This window comes from Primulina eburnea, chromosome 14, assembly GCF_022965805.1.
Source record: "Primulina eburnea isolate SZY01 chromosome 14, ASM2296580v1, whole genome shotgun sequence".
NCBI classification, from domain to species: Eukaryota; Viridiplantae; Streptophyta; class Magnoliopsida; order Lamiales; family Gesneriaceae; genus Primulina; species Primulina eburnea.
The window spans coordinates 5,315,097-5,330,040 of NC_133114.1; the positions used below are offsets into that span (position 1 = coordinate 5,315,097).

The window sequence follows — 14,944 nt, forward strand, 5'->3', positions numbered from 1 at the left end:
CATATTCCCTTATAAGCATTTCTCTCCAGGGACTCGACATTTTAGCGAAGAAAAGCTGCATAGCTATATTTTATTCGACCTCTGAATTCTATCTATATTTAGTGAATAACATAATATATTCATTTACTAAACATATGTCATATAATTCAAGGCTATACATAGCTTGAGTATATTTATTCTTCTTCTCTATATCTTGACTGTTAAAATAGTCTACCCCTTATAAATTGTGCTTTAAATAAGGGTAGCCATTTTTCGAGCTATCTCACTAAGATATTCTCCAGCTAGGACCGACTCTTTGGTTTCTAATGAAGTCATGTCCCAAGCAATTTTAACTGATCTCATAAGACTCATTTCTAGAAGTTTAATGAATCATCCTCTGTTGAGATCAAATGTTCCTGCAGCGATTCTCGTAGTAGATGTCTAGTCATCTATGAGATCTTCTATGTTTTTTAAATCTAATACATCAAGGTTAAGCATAACCCTATAAGGATGTATATGTTTTAAAACAGTTTTCCCATAGGGTGTTTGGTGCAAGAGAATTTGATTTCTCCTTGTCCCCGCTGGATGTGATTCTCCACCAGTATGGAAATCGGGTTGAGATTCTCTCATATTTATATTCTGAGATCCCACACTTTCTCTTGGTGGTTCCTGAGAAGATGATCAGGTTATAGAAGGTTGTTCACCTCCCGTGGTATTCATATTCAGATCTACGACTTTAAGATTTGCGAAAGATTCCGCAATCTCTTGTAGATCCTCTAGACCAATCTTTTCTAAAGTTGTCATCAAATTAATTTCTTTTCTGAGATAGATTTAATTAGATTGATCATTTTTTCTTCTTCATTCAAATGTTTTTGCACAACTTTGGCCTTCCATTTTTGATGTAACAAGGGTTCAATACCAAAAGATGGTGATAACCTTTCTTCTGAAGTTCTTTTACTAGGACTTTGTTCTAGTATTTGAATTTTTGTTCGAATATCCTCTAATATTCCAAGAATTTCTTCTTGGTTTTCAAGGATTTTTTTTTCCATATTTTGTGGTACATAATACATCATATTGTCATAATTTTGTACCGTCTTTTGAATTTCTCTAAGATCTCCCGAGAGTTTAGAGGAATCTGGTACTATTTCTAAGAACCTGTTATTTTGAATCATAAGTTTAGCTTAGGACTCCGATAAGTTCCTTCTTGATACCTAACTTTGGTTAGATCTTCCCGTTTAAAATATTCCAGAGTTCTGGAATAATTCCTGTAAATAAATAATCTCGAACCTGAGTTCGGATTCATGTAATTTGAGAAAATTCTCCTCCTCAAACAATTAATTACACTGTAATAATAAATTTTTATGTTTGAAATAATTTTACTTAGGGTTTGATACTATTTCAGTCTCATGAAATCAATCATTAGAAATTACACTTATAAGAGGTATTTTGTCATTTTTAACTTTTTAGGGAGTTTAGACAAATGTTTATAAATGCAGGGAGTCAGCATAAATTTGTGCTGGGGTTTAGTGATTTATCTACGATCTACCCTTAAAATAAAGTTAGAAATTTATTTTAATAATTTTTAAATTATATAATGGCTAAAATTTAACCGCCCAGATTGAATTGGCCGAGTTTCAGGATTGTCATTGAACCGGAAAATAAGCTGAGCGTGACTCGATAACCCGCACGAAGAAGAACCTCAAGTTAAAACCCTTCCATCGTCGCTAAGGCTGTATATCCCCGCCGCCGCCGCCGCTCCTCCCAATGGGTGATTCAGAACCTAAGTCGAAGCCTAACTCGAGCTCCGACCCACTAACTTTCATGAAGGATGAAGCATATCTCCAAACTATCATCAACAAGCGCATCGAGCGTTTCCAAACCATCCAAAATCAGCAAAATATCAATCGCCTCACCCTTTCTTCCGACATTATCCGGTAAAACCCATCCCAGTATTTTCTTTTCTTGATCATTTTCCTGAATTTCTTTTAAATTTTGGTTCTTGGCTTAAATTAGGATTACATTACCGGATGGCAAAGTGAAAGAAGGGAAGAAGTGGAATACAACACCTTACGATGTTGCCAAGGATATATCGAAGAGCTTGGCTTCCAATGCACTGATTGCGAAAGTGGATGGGGTTTTGTGGGATATGAGCCGACCATTGGAAGGGGATTGTAAGCTTGGGATCTTCACCTTTGACAGTGATGAAGGCCGGGATACTTTCTGGCATTCGAGTGCTCATATTCTCGGCGAGGTAGGATTTGCAATTTCTCCTTTGTGATCTTGTCAGTCCTTATGAAATAAATACTGTGTTTTTTAGTCTTGATTGTAATGCTGATTTGTCGATTGTTTCTTTTGAAGTCTTTGGAGCAGACGTATGGGTGTAGATTATGTATCGGGCCATGCACCACGAGAGGCGAGGTGAAATCTTTATTCTGGGATTTCTTACCTTGATGGCTGAATGTGAAGTTTATAGAAAGAAATGTTCTTTTGTAGAGAGTTTTTTTTTTTTCAACTTTTCTCTACACAACTTGTTTGAATATGATATACTGCTGCAAAAGCCTCTGCTTTGATTCGTTCTGCTTTATATGTCACTGGCTCCCCTCGGAGCCCTTGTTAAAAACCTAAAAGATTTTGCTTATTTAGGGCCAGATGTACATTTTTATCGTGCTTATGTAGAAAAATACAAATCGATCATAGAAAAATTTAAGCTGGGTGTGACCACCTCCAGTGTTCATCCCTGGCTCCCCACGTGTGGCGTCCTCACTCTCAAATTTCATACAAACTATTAGTAAATTGTCTTGAATTTATTGTATGATTTGCAGGGTTTTTATTATGATGCGTTTTATGGTGATCTTGGCTTGAATGAAGATCACTTTAAGCAGATTGAAGCTGCAGCAAAGAAAGCAGTTGATGTATGATTCTTTTTATTTTTTGGAATCTGTTATAGTTTAATCTTAGTGCCTACTTGGTTGTAATCACAACTGGATTCTATAAATGGTAACACAGTTAGATTTATGTTACCTGCAGTTCTCCATCTGCATGTGCGTATGAGTTCTATTTAATTATGATCTACTTAAAAATTACCAGTTTTCACCACTTGTTCATGGTATTTTCAGCGTTCTATACTGTTCATTGTGCATTAGGAAAAACAACCTTTTGAACGCATTGAAGTTACAAGGGATCAAGCTCTTGACATATTTTCAGACAATCAATTCAAGGTCTATAAACTTGCAAGCTGTCATAGATTGTGCCATTGTTTTAGTTTTTGATTCAATATGGATTTTCAAATACACATTTTGTCTTCTATCCTTTTTCATCAGGTTGAAATTATCAAGGATTTACCTGAGGATAAAACTATCACTGTCTACCGATGTGGTCCTTTGGTTGATCTATGTCGTGGACCCCACATACCCAACACATCTTTTGTGAAAGCGTTTGGTTGTTTGAAGGTGTGATCTGATGTTATTCACTAGAACTTAATATCCACATCCATCAAGGTTAAAGTTAATTTTTTATTTATTTTGTACATTAGGCATCATCTGCATATTGGCGTGGAAATAAAGATCGTGAAAGCTTGCAAAGAGTTTATGGAATATCCTATCCAGACCAAAAACGTTTGAAGGTGACATTTGCTTCCATCTCTTATTCTCTTAATAGCTAGCATTCAAGATACTTGTTATTTGCATTAGACCATCTCACCATTATCAGCTAAGATGATTTGCTTACGGTTAATTCTTGCAGGAGTACAAAGCGATGTTAGAAGAAGCTAAGAAATATGACCATCGAGAGCTCACTAAAAAACAAGAACTTTTCTTTTTTCACCCACTCAGGTAAGAGTTTGAGACACCAAGCTTACTGCAAATATGCGGTCAGGTAAGTTCATGAATTTTATTAGATATTTGTTTTCTGCTATTTAGTCCTGGAAGTTGTTTCTTCCTACCTCATGGTGCTCGAGTTTGCAACAAGTTACTGGAATTTATAAGAAGTCAATATTGGAAGCGAGGTTATGAAGAGGTAAATAATGCATTTATCCCAGAGATTGTGTGGAACTATGCATGCTTATCATTTAGTAGCAACTTGTTTCCTTATTTTGATAGGTGTGGTCTCCAAACATGTATAATATGCAACTCTGGGAAACATCAGGTCATGCTGCAAACTACAAGGATAATATGTTTGTGTTTGAGGTTGAACTTTTGCCTTTGGTTTGTGCAAATTTTTGAATTTTTTTTTATATTTTCGAGAGAGTTGATTGAGTTATCTTTCTTTTCGCATTCACATTTTGTATGAATGTCGATAATACTGGTAAATTAACTTCATGTATTGTAATAGTTTAATCACTTTATCAATGATAGTTTATGGTGTTTTTGAAAAAATTAGTTAAATAAGGTTACCTTTCTTTTTATGGTCTAGTATTTTTTTATGCGTGCCAACATGAAATCTGAAGGGTGCTGCTACTTCTTAAGCAAGTGTGCGCATGCTCTCTTCCTCGTTTAGTAATTTAGAGTTTGATGAATTTTGGGTTATTTTTATCAGATATGCTTGATGAAAAGGTGTTTCTGAATTCCATTGCAGGTTGAGAAACAAGAGTTTGGGCTAAAGCCAATGAATTGCCCTGGCCATTGTTTAATATTTGATCATAGAGTTCGATCATATAGAGGTTAGTATCGCTTTATGTTCTTTTGCATCTTTTTTAATAGCTTTGATACGTCAAATGCCACGGCCTTGAGAAGATTATCGAGGCATGTACTGCGCATACTGCATTTACGGTTTACCTATTGGCTACGTTTGTATTTATTTTCTGACTGGATGCTAACGAATTGATGCAGAATAGTCTCTTATTAATATATTGCACATATTTTCTGTTTATTTATTTGTTGATTTATTGATTTTATCCACTTCCTCCATAATGTAAATATCATTTCTACTCGTCGTTTTATTAAAGTGCAACCTTTTCATTTTTATCTTCAGATATGTTGATTACTTTTTTTGCTAAATATTTGGTAATCTTTTTATGTTCGTTGGGTTTGTTTCCGAGATTTTCATGGAACTAGTTAGTTAAATTTCTGAAATCTAATGTGACAATTTGTTATATGTAAAATTTGTTGTCAGAGGGAGACATTTTCTACTTAATGAGCCTTGTCATGTTATAAATTGCTGGTAAAAATGGGGACACATGATTTTAGTTTTTTTATTAGTACATGAGATGCTTTAAATTTATGAATTTAGTGAGTTGGGTTAGCAATGGCACATCATAAATATGATGTAGTTTTTGGCAGTTAAGAAAAAATGACTTGAAGATAATGATTTAATAAGGAGTTGTGAGAATGGGTGAAATTCATTTTTAAAGAAGAAACCGAAATAAGGTAGATATATAATTCTCATTTTAGGGACATTCGAGGTTGTGTTTCGGAAATGCAATAAAAAATTTCCAATTTCCACTGTAATCTGATATGTCAGTTACATGTGGAACAAAAAAGGCCTTGTCACGAGCTGGACTCAATCAACCTAGCACCTCAGGGAGGAATAGACATACCCAGCACATGGTTTATTAAAGGCTCGATGTGCTTTTTAAACTTGTCTTAGATGTATAGATAGTAAATCTAAGGTGAAATACAACTATACAAGATTATAGTTTTTCTTTTTTCTAATAAACTAATGGGCATCTGTTTTATGTTAGTTACTCAATGTAAGGCACATATTTGGTTATATAGTTTATTTGGTTTTTATATTTTTAAAATTTTCTATATTATTGTTATGCCACCTCACATTGATCAGGCATGTGTCTTAAAATGCCCCTAAATCATCAGCGCTGCGATATCCATGTGCTTAATGAGCTTTGCTCTTCTAGTAACCACGATCCCCCCAACAAACTTCCGATCATTCTGATCATTACAGATGATATTTATTATAATTATTGGTCTATAATTTTACATTTCAGAACTTCCACTTCGCTTGGCTGATTTTGGGGTCTTGCATAGAAACGAGGCAAGTGGGGCGCTTACTGGTTTGACTCGTGTCAGGAGATTCCAACAGGTTTGCTGAACATTGTATTATGAACTCGGGTAACAATAGATTGAGAAATGTTCATTATTGCTTGGATAAGCATATTAGTTTTTTAGTCTTTACTTTGATGCCATACAAATTCGTGTTGACACGGGGGTTTTGGTACAGGATGATGCTCACATCTTCTGCAGGGAGTCCCAGGTGAGATATTTTAATGCACAGTTCTGGTGTTATTCATGTAAAATGTGATTTTTGACATTTTTTGTAATCTTCAGATAAAAGATGAAGTCAAGGGTGTTCTAGAATTCATCAGTCATGTGTACAAAATATTTGGATTCACCTTCGACTTGAAGTTATCTACGGTGGGTACAGTTCATGACATTGGAATTTCCTTTTTTATTTTCAACACTTAGAGCACATAGGACAATTAATGTATAGGTGATTTTCCCACATGCTATAATGCTAGTTGAGATTTTCTGCACATATGTTGATGTGTCTCTATTTTCCTTTCAAGACATTAGGTCATATGATAAAATGAAAAAAGTGTGGTACAAACTCAAAAATCAAAATACAGGATAACAAGTACCCATGCCCCTGAAAACATGAAAGAAGTGAATGATTGAAACTCAAAATATAGGATGCCAAGGTTATATCCAACTTGTATACTAGTGCTGTTACTGTATGACACGATCAACTCTAGCTTTTAAAGAAGAAAAAAGTAGGAAATTTTGTTTTTTATGTGCTACAGAGACCAGAAAAATATCTTGGAGACATACTGACTTGGGAAAAGGCTGAAGCTGCTCTTTCAGAAGCATTGAATGAGTCTGGCAAGCCCTGGGAGGTAATTTTTTCACAGCTGTGCGCAAATTAAGTTGTTGCATTTTCCTTACTATTGAAGATCTTTTGAATTGGCCCTTGTTATGCTTGTATTATTTTTTATAGCTCCCTCAAACTAACCTTCAGATCCTTTATATTAGATAAATGAAGGTGATGGAGCATTTTATGGACCAAAGATTGACATCAGTGTTTCTGATGCAATGAGAAGAAAGTTTCAGTGTGCAACACTTCAGGTTTACAGTAATATTACTGCCTTCTCTATTCTATCCTGATCCTTGTATCATGCCTGTAAATTATAATTTATAAGTTAAGATAATCATGAAATATCAATTGGTCAATGCGCCGTTAAAATGAGATGGTAAAATTAAACATGTAATGAACTAATAACCATAAATTTCTTACTTCTTAGATGTATTAATTAAATGAATACTAGAGAATATGTAGAAAAATAATCAAAACTTCATCATGGTAGAAGCTTGAACCCCTTGAATTGTTGTTTGGAAGGTTGATCATGTGTTGAGCAGATGGGGAACCTAATATGATGAAAGAATGACATAAGGTCCTTGTCTTCCCTCGTGTGATGCTGCAAAGGAAATTCATTTGTGAGGAATCTCTTGTATGGGTCTTCTGAAATAATAATTCCTCCTCAAAAGTTGAGAATAAAATGTGACTCGAGAGTCCTGAATGTTTGCATATTCATTCAAACAAATTTGGGTGGCCCAAGTCATTGGTTTACATTATGAGAGTAGGATTTAAAACATGCTTCATCAAATTCATTTTTAATATTTGAAGGTTATTTATATTTTGAAGTAATCGACTTTTTCAGCTGGACTTCCAACTTCCTGCCCGTTTCAACTTATCTTACTCGGCAGAAGATGAAACCAAGAGGGAGAGGCCTGTTATGATACATAGAGCCATTCTTGGCTCTGTTGAACGAATGTTTGCAATACTTTTGGAGCATTATAAGGGTAAATGGCCATTTTGGCTCAGTCCACGCCAAGCAATAGTTTGCCCTGTCTCTGACAAGTCCCAGGCATATGCGTTGCAGGTTGAATGCCTCAGCTTTTACCTGTTATATCTGCCGTTTATATCTTTGGTTTTCTTTCTAAAATTTGCCATAGCTTTTTGGGTTGAGAAGGGGACATAAACAGAAGTATTTGGAGTTATGAGCCCCTCACAAAATCATTTTAAAACTTGAATTGGACATTTGTTTAATGGTTACAAGTGTTTTTGAGTTGGATCTGACATGGTTTCAGTTTGGGGATTGATAAAAAGTTCCTTCTCCTCTATACATTTACTGAATGTATGAGGTTGCGTTGGATAACCACACTAGGACTATCTTTATCGTTTTGTTTTATGGAATCTGGTGGATTGCTGTAATGGTTCTCATAGTGGTATAAGTTGTATTGGCCTTTTCACATTCGATATGGTTAGGTAATGGTAGTTAGGTCAGGGTCGTCTTTCGAATAATTATCGCTCAAGACATTTTTCACCTTGAAGGATAAGCTTAAATTAATCCAGTTTTTATCTGCTGTTGATTTCTGTAAGATCATTGTTTTCTGAGCATAGTAGGTTTTTCACTGAAATCTTTACTTTCTCTTGAACGTAGGTTCGTGACAGCATACATGATGCTGGATTTTATGTCGATGTTGATACAACTGATCGAACAATCAATAAAAAGGTATTTATAATTATGTCCCCTCAGACCTCCATCATCCATGATGGTGATGGCAGAACTGATGCGATCCTTTACTGAGTGTACTCTATGAAGTTCCAGTTAATTGATCATATTAACTTATCTTGTTTTGCATAGTATTGTTTGTCTCACTTCGTAATGGTCAGTTATTTGTCACTGATGATGAAATGTTCCTTGTTCTGCTAAAAGCATAGTTGTAATCAGTAACCTTACAAAATACCGAGTTCTGCTTCTTGTCGATGTATGTGCTGACAAAGTAATCTTTTGCTATATCGTTTGATATTTTCATCGAATGCCTCAAATCTGACCCTATTTTTCTGTATACTCTTGAGGGTTTTCTTTGATATTCAATTCTAGTAAAAGATCCTTACTTACGGTCTATTAGACTAGAAAGGAATCAGAAAAAAACATCTGCATCATGGATCCATGTTATCCTCCGGCCTAATTTATCGGTAGAAAGCTCCATGAGAAGCATGAAATTGATCTTGTGAACTAAAGAAAATTTCTGCCCGTGGATAGTAGACTCTTGATTCAAATTTTAGAAGTTTAACATATGTCGTGATTTTGTTATTTAAGTAACATGATTGTGGGAACTTTTAGGTACGAGAAGCTCAGGTGGCACAATACAACTATATATTAGTTGTTGGCGAGAAAGAAGTTGGAACTGGACAGGTGACTTCCTGATCCCATCGACTGGTCTAGGATTTTATCTTGAGCAGAATACTTTATCAAGAAACAGGTTTTGAAGTGTCTGCTAGACATTGTGCATAAAACCTTCGAGAAATCAGGTTTTGTTGTACATGCAGATGCAAGATTTTGAAATGTGTGTAGAAATAGAACCTTGTGAGTGGAAAACCGATGCTATTGTTTTTATATCAGTAAACATTGTTTTTTAATTCATCCATTTTCAGCTCAGTGCTAATCTCTCTGTCTTGTATTTTAGCTCCTCGTATTGATTTTCTTGTTTGTTTCTAGGTGGCAGTCAGAGTTAGAGATAACAACGATGCTAACCTGAAGAGTATCGAAGATCTTCTGAATCACTTCAAGCATGAAGTGGCAGCGTATAGGTAGTGTCCCTTTTGTTTCCAGAAAGAATATGCACTCCCGCTTTATTTGCTATTGCCATTTAAATGTTCTTGATGAACAATGAAACTTGTATACACCGTTACATTATATTTCACTAACATTTTTGTATACTGAGTTGAGGATGTCGGGATATGATATCCTTTGATTTAACTTTACAGAAAAAATATTTGATTTTTGTAAGCACAGTAAAAAAATTACTCATTCAGTTCTGTGGTCACAGCAATTAACATCGTGTATTCATTTAAGAAAGCTTAAAAGTATAATTAAATTATTGTTCTGGTTAAACATGATCAAGTTGAACTTATATTACAAAGTCCGTGCGCTTTCGTTCGAAATGTTACATTTAGGTGACATCTATGTGTTCAAGCATACCTAAATTAGGGAGGAAAAAAAAGAAGTTCGGAGATTCTTGCCTCGGTCTTGTTTGAGTGCCAAGCGTTTCAATTTTAGTACAGGGAAGGGGTATGGAGACGAGTACTCGAACTCGAGCCTCTACGATTTTTTTACAAGGGTGAGACAGTCGGCTAGAGCTTAAGATTTCGATTAACTTTGGGAGAGGAACCAATTTAGTAAACATACCACCAGCAGTATACTGATTACTGTACAAGACATATGGCTTGAGTCCAATTTTTCCAGCAGAAGCGGAAGATTCACTATTCGAAGGATCTCTGAAACTATTGTTTCTGATCCATGGGTTCGTTGCTGTTGAATTCCTTGAGAAGCTTGTCTCCTACTTCTGCACAGAGCTGGCAATTGGCTGCGTAAATAGCCATACTAGAAGATCCTGGAGTCGGTAAAGATGGAGCTCTGAAAATCCTTCTATTCAAATTGAATCGGTGGTCAAGATTGTTAGTTTCAATTAAGCAAATTTTGATCGTCCCTCAACGGAAGAGCAGCTTGTGTCGAGGCAGGACCAACCCAGACGGAATCCTCTGTTCTACTTGATATTTCAAATCGTGCTATATCAACGAAAAAATCACGTTTGCATGAATTATTAAAAAGTAAATGTACCAAACAATATGTATAAACAGAATACAATAAGTCACATATAAAACATTTAATTCATATATTTTTAATAAAAAATCGACAATAAATTATTTTAATCATTTATCATTGCTTAGAATGTCACATCAAGCACTGAGAAAAAAGTACCGATACATTTGCTCGGTTCAGTCGATGCTACAAGAGGAGCACTGCTCCCTTCCAGTTATTTTTTGCCATGTGGCAATTATTATTATTTTTTTTAAAACAAAAAAACTCAACCATGGTTCATTTTTTCAAAATTTTGCTTCTCTCTCAGTCTGTGGTTTTTGAAATTTCTGAAACAAGCTCCTCTCATTGAATCAAGCAAGCTCTCTCTCCACAAAAAAACCTCTCTCTTCCCGTTCTTTTTTTTAAGCACGGAAACAAGCTCATCTCATTGAATCAGGAAAGATGAGGCTTTTCTTTGCCACTGTATATTTTTTTATATGTAATGGAGATATTTGTATTTGTTTCAAGAAATTTGAGATTTCTTTCTTGTTATTTATGTGAAATTTGAAGATAATTGCCCGAAAATTTTCATTTCCAAACATCATCTTCACCGCCGTATTGTTCCAAGTAGAACCTTGTCTCAACTCGAGGCAGGCTGGCGTACAAAGGAACATCTAGTGCAGTAAATTACTTGTAGCAATAGAAGGAAGACGACAAGTTTGAATCAGCATATCTGTTCCCATTATTAAGTTGTGGCAAGTGATATACTTTCCCTAGCAACTAGTGTTCAGTTGTACGTAGAATATATACAAAGGCATGGTTGGATTTATAATTGGTAACCTAATAAGAAATTCATAAATTTATACAACCTTTCCAGTATGTAAGTGTCTTTAATTTGTCACGCAAACTAGATGATTAGTTTGGGGGAAAAAATTGATAACAAGGCTCTCAAGTCTAGACTCTTTGTGTGTGTGTATTTGCGGTATGACACGAGTCAAGTTGATTTGCCTTGTGTTATAGTAAATACTTAAATTCACCTTTTTTTTTAATTGATCCAGTTGGTTTCCTGCTTGAGAATGGAAGATAACAATCAACTGTCACTTGAAGAGGTGGAAGGAGACAACAATCTAGAAGCTGGAAATGTTGAGGTACCGAATGAAAACTCTTTTGTCCATGTTTTGGAGAGTAAATTGGAAGTGGGCTAGGTTGTGACAACGTTAAAGATGCTTATTTATTGTATTGTCAATATGCACATGCCAAGAGATTTAGTGTGAGGAAGGGTGATCAACGATATTTTTCTCATACCAATGAACTTCAATCAAAAGAATTTCATTGTTCATGTGAAGGTTTAAAAGATGAGAAATATTCTAGTAAAAAGATTCCAGTTTATCAAAAGCCGGTCATTAGAACACAATGTAAAGCCAAATTGAAGATTACAAGGGAAAAAAAGGTGTGAATGGCGGGTGAGTAGATTTTTTGAAGAGCATAGCCATGAGATGTTTGCAACTGATCAAACTCACTTGCTAAGATCGGCACATAATATATCACATGCAAAAAAAAATCTACTCTAGAAGCTATGGTAAATGCTGAAATATCCGTCTCTAATGCTGTTTCTTTTATGGAAAATGAAGCATGTGGGCCACAAAATTTAGGTTTTATTAGAAAGGACGCATATGACCGACCATATGAGTCGGTTGAAAAAACATACCAAAGTTGAGAATGGAGATGCCACTGCACTTATTCAATATTTTATAAATAAGGCTAATAAGGAGAATTATTTTTGCTGGAATGTTCAATTCGATGATGATGATAGGGTGATGAACTTTTTCTTTAGGGACTATAGATGCGAGGTTGATTATGAATATTTTGGTGATGTCATGTCGATTGATACAACATATAGAACAAATAAGTATAATTTAATATGTGCTCCATTTGTTGGTATAAATCACCATATGCAGAATGTATTGTTTGGCTTGGCCTTTATGTCAGATGAAACTCAAAGTTCTTTTGAATGGTTGTTTGCAACATTTCTTGATTCTATGAATGGACGACAACCACAAACTATCTTTTCAGAACAATCTCAAGCCATGATGAATGCCATAGAAACAATTTTTCCACTTTCACATCATCGTTTATGCCAATGGCATATAAATCAAAATGCTCCTTCACATTTTGTGAGTTTAAATGGTGATTATGATTTTAAAGGATTGTGGTATAAATGCATGAATCATTGTGATTCTGAAGATGAATTTGAGAGCACATGGAAATATATGATTGAAACATATGATTTGGATGGTCATAAATGGTTGAATGATATGTACAAGCTTAAGAAGAAATGGTCTATTGCTTTTTTGAATGGAAGGTTTAGTGCGGGACTTTTGGCTACTTCAAGAAGTGAAGTCACGAATATGGTTTTAAAAAAGGCAGGTAACAAAATGAGTTCATTGTATGACTTTGTGCTGAATTATGAGAAGATTCAAAATAACTGGCGGGAAAGGGAGAAGACTGAAGATACTCGTTGTCGCCATGGTAATCCTGCACAGATTTTGAAAAACCATCCATTGTTGATTAATGCTTTTACTGTTTATACGATGTCTGTATATCATCAGTTCGAAATTGAAATGGTTAATTCATTGAATTGCAAATCGGTAGAACCACCATCTTGTTTTGGTAATGATTGGAATTGGATTCAAATCAAAGTAAATTCTCATGATGAAAATTCAAGGGTTCGATATGTGGTGTTCAATAAGCAGAGTCATGAAATAAATTGCAGTTGTCATAAGTTTTAGACAATGAGGATTTTGTGTAAGCATGCTTTGATGGTGTTTAATTGTATGGATGTCACTGTTATACCAGAATGTTATATTTTGAAGAGCTAGATGATAAATGTAAGAAATAGAGTTACATTTGACTTTGACGAAAGTGGAAGGGGTGGTGCTAGTCATGTACCTGAAATGGTATTTGTCAACGAAATAATGAGATCAACCTATGATCTAACTCAACTGAGCAAATCTCATGAGGAGACAAGAAAAATCTTATATAGATTGGTTGACAGTGCAAAAGATGAAATCTCTAATCTTGTATCAAAGTTAAGTGTAGATGATGAGACATAATATGATGACATTCGAAGTTATGGAGTTTGCATAGGTAACCCACTTACTGCTAAAACCAAAGGAGTTACTAATGTTAATATTACACGACACTGGGATACTAAGAGCAAAAAAAGAAAAGGAAAAAGAAAGGAGAAAACAAAAGTTTCAAGTAAGTTTTCATATTTTCAATTAAGTGAGTAGTTCTATTGAATTAAGTTTTCATATGGTCGAGTATATAGTTTAATTGAATTAATTGTTGTAACTTTGCATATTGTGTTTGACTTGATTTAATTGTTGTTACTTTGTTTGACTTGCTAGGTTCTAAAGGAGCAAAAAAAAAAAGGACAAAGTTCACAAAAAACCACCAACACACGAGAAATGAGCAATGAAATTTCATCACAACAACACTCAAATTTCACAATATCGCAATTCCATTCCACATTCGGACACACTCAACATTTTATTCCGTCGCCAAATATAATGGTGATCAAATGAATTTATTTCCTTATAAGTTACTTTGTTTGACTTTCTATGTTATATTTTTTTTCTATTTAAGTTACAGGAGGGTAATGCAAACATATATTTAGGTGATCAAATGAATTTATTTCCTTATACGTTTGGGGGGTCCTCATTCATCACAAGTAAGGAATTTTGTCTACATTTTTTTTAATTTATTATAAATTATTTCTCATTAATGTTTTAATATTGTTGAGGGACGTGTAATTGAAGGAAGACCCCTTGTGCTAGTTCAGTAGTGTATTTGCACACCAAGACAATGTTTCTTAGTATTTTTGTAGACTTTTGGCGTGTTTTGTATTCTACAAAGTTTGTTTATGCTTGTGATAAAGATTTAGACAATATTTTTTTTTATTTTCATTCATGGTACAAGTATTGAAACACTTTTTCATTGTTTTTCAAAGGTCTAATGACAAATAAATTGCTATCTAACAATCTTATTCTACCAAGACTTCTTGGACATTGTTTGATATAGAAGCTTTGTAGCTTATGGGTTTGAGAATCTGAGTGATGGAGCACGTTGTTTTGGAATCAGAATACTTATTCTGGCAATTTGTATAACTTCCCAGAAAATCTGAATGTTGAACAACCACGGGTTCTATTGCAGCACATGTTGCTACTGCGTTCTGTGCACCATCCATGGAGTATGATGTTAGATCTTGCTTGAACCTCTTGACCGAACCAGATTTCTTTTTTTTTTTTGCCCCAGTGCAACGACCTGATTGGTAAATGTCCACATAATCAGCTTTACTCGATCCATTTG

The 14,944-nt window shown here is 34.7% G+C and overlaps 2 protein-coding genes across 4 annotated transcripts; both read left to right on the forward strand.

Annotated features, from left to right (window-relative positions):
- Positions 1-1,626: 1,626 nt before the first annotated feature.
- LOC140811615 (threonine--tRNA ligase, mitochondrial 1-like) lies at positions 1,627-9,792 on the forward strand. The gene is made up of 20 exons (XM_073169611.1): positions 1,627-1,913; positions 1,993-2,230; positions 2,338-2,397; positions 2,802-2,891; positions 3,123-3,197; positions 3,300-3,428; positions 3,512-3,601; positions 3,721-3,809; positions 3,897-3,993; positions 4,077-4,163; positions 4,552-4,636; positions 5,918-6,012; positions 6,151-6,183; positions 6,258-6,344; positions 6,731-6,823; positions 6,960-7,052; positions 7,646-7,867; positions 8,429-8,500; positions 9,116-9,187; positions 9,491-9,792. Exons 1-20 carry the CDS (start codon positions 1,744-1,746, stop codon positions 9,584-9,586), a joined length of 2,073 nt encoding a protein of 690 aa, XP_073025712.1. The 5' UTR covers positions 1,627-1,743; the 3' UTR covers positions 9,587-9,792.
- A 1,784-nt stretch (positions 9,793-11,576) lies between these two features.
- LOC140812366 (protein FAR1-RELATED SEQUENCE 5-like) lies at positions 11,577-14,451 on the forward strand. 3 transcript variants are annotated; one of them, XM_073170610.1, is made up of 3 exons: positions 11,577-13,834; positions 13,984-14,148; positions 14,228-14,451. In XM_073170610.1, exon 1 carries the CDS (start codon positions 12,247-12,249, stop codon positions 13,360-13,362), a length of 1,116 nt encoding a protein of 371 aa, XP_073026711.1. In that variant the 5' UTR covers positions 11,577-12,246; the 3' UTR covers positions 13,363-13,834; positions 13,984-14,148; positions 14,228-14,451. The 3 variants fall into 3 exon arrangements, with proteins under 3 accessions (XP_073026711.1, XP_073026712.1, XP_073026710.1); XM_073170611.1 differs by having other exon boundaries at positions 11,577-14,148; positions 14,222-14,451; XM_073170609.1 differs by having other exon boundaries at positions 11,577-14,148.
- The last annotated feature ends 493 nt before the right edge of the window (positions 14,452-14,944 follow it).

Excerpts from the sequence above, each read along its gene's own strand:
- LOC140811615 (XM_073169611.1), top strand. The coding sequence starts at position 1,744 with ATGGGTGATTCAGAACCTAAGTCGAAGCCTAACTCGAGCTCCGACCCA. Across the intron at positions 3,994-4,076 it reads GGAAGCGAGGTTATGAAGAG|GTGTGGTCTCCAAACATGTA; the intron begins GTAAATAATGCA and ends TTATTTTGATAG. Across the intron at positions 9,188-9,490 it reads AAGAAGTTGGAACTGGACAG|GTGGCAGTCAGAGTTAGAGA; the intron begins GTGACTTCCTGA and ends GTTTGTTTCTAG.
- LOC140812366 (XM_073170611.1), top strand. The coding sequence starts at position 12,247 with ATGACCGACCATATGAGTCGGTTGAAAAAACATACCAAAGTTGAGAAT.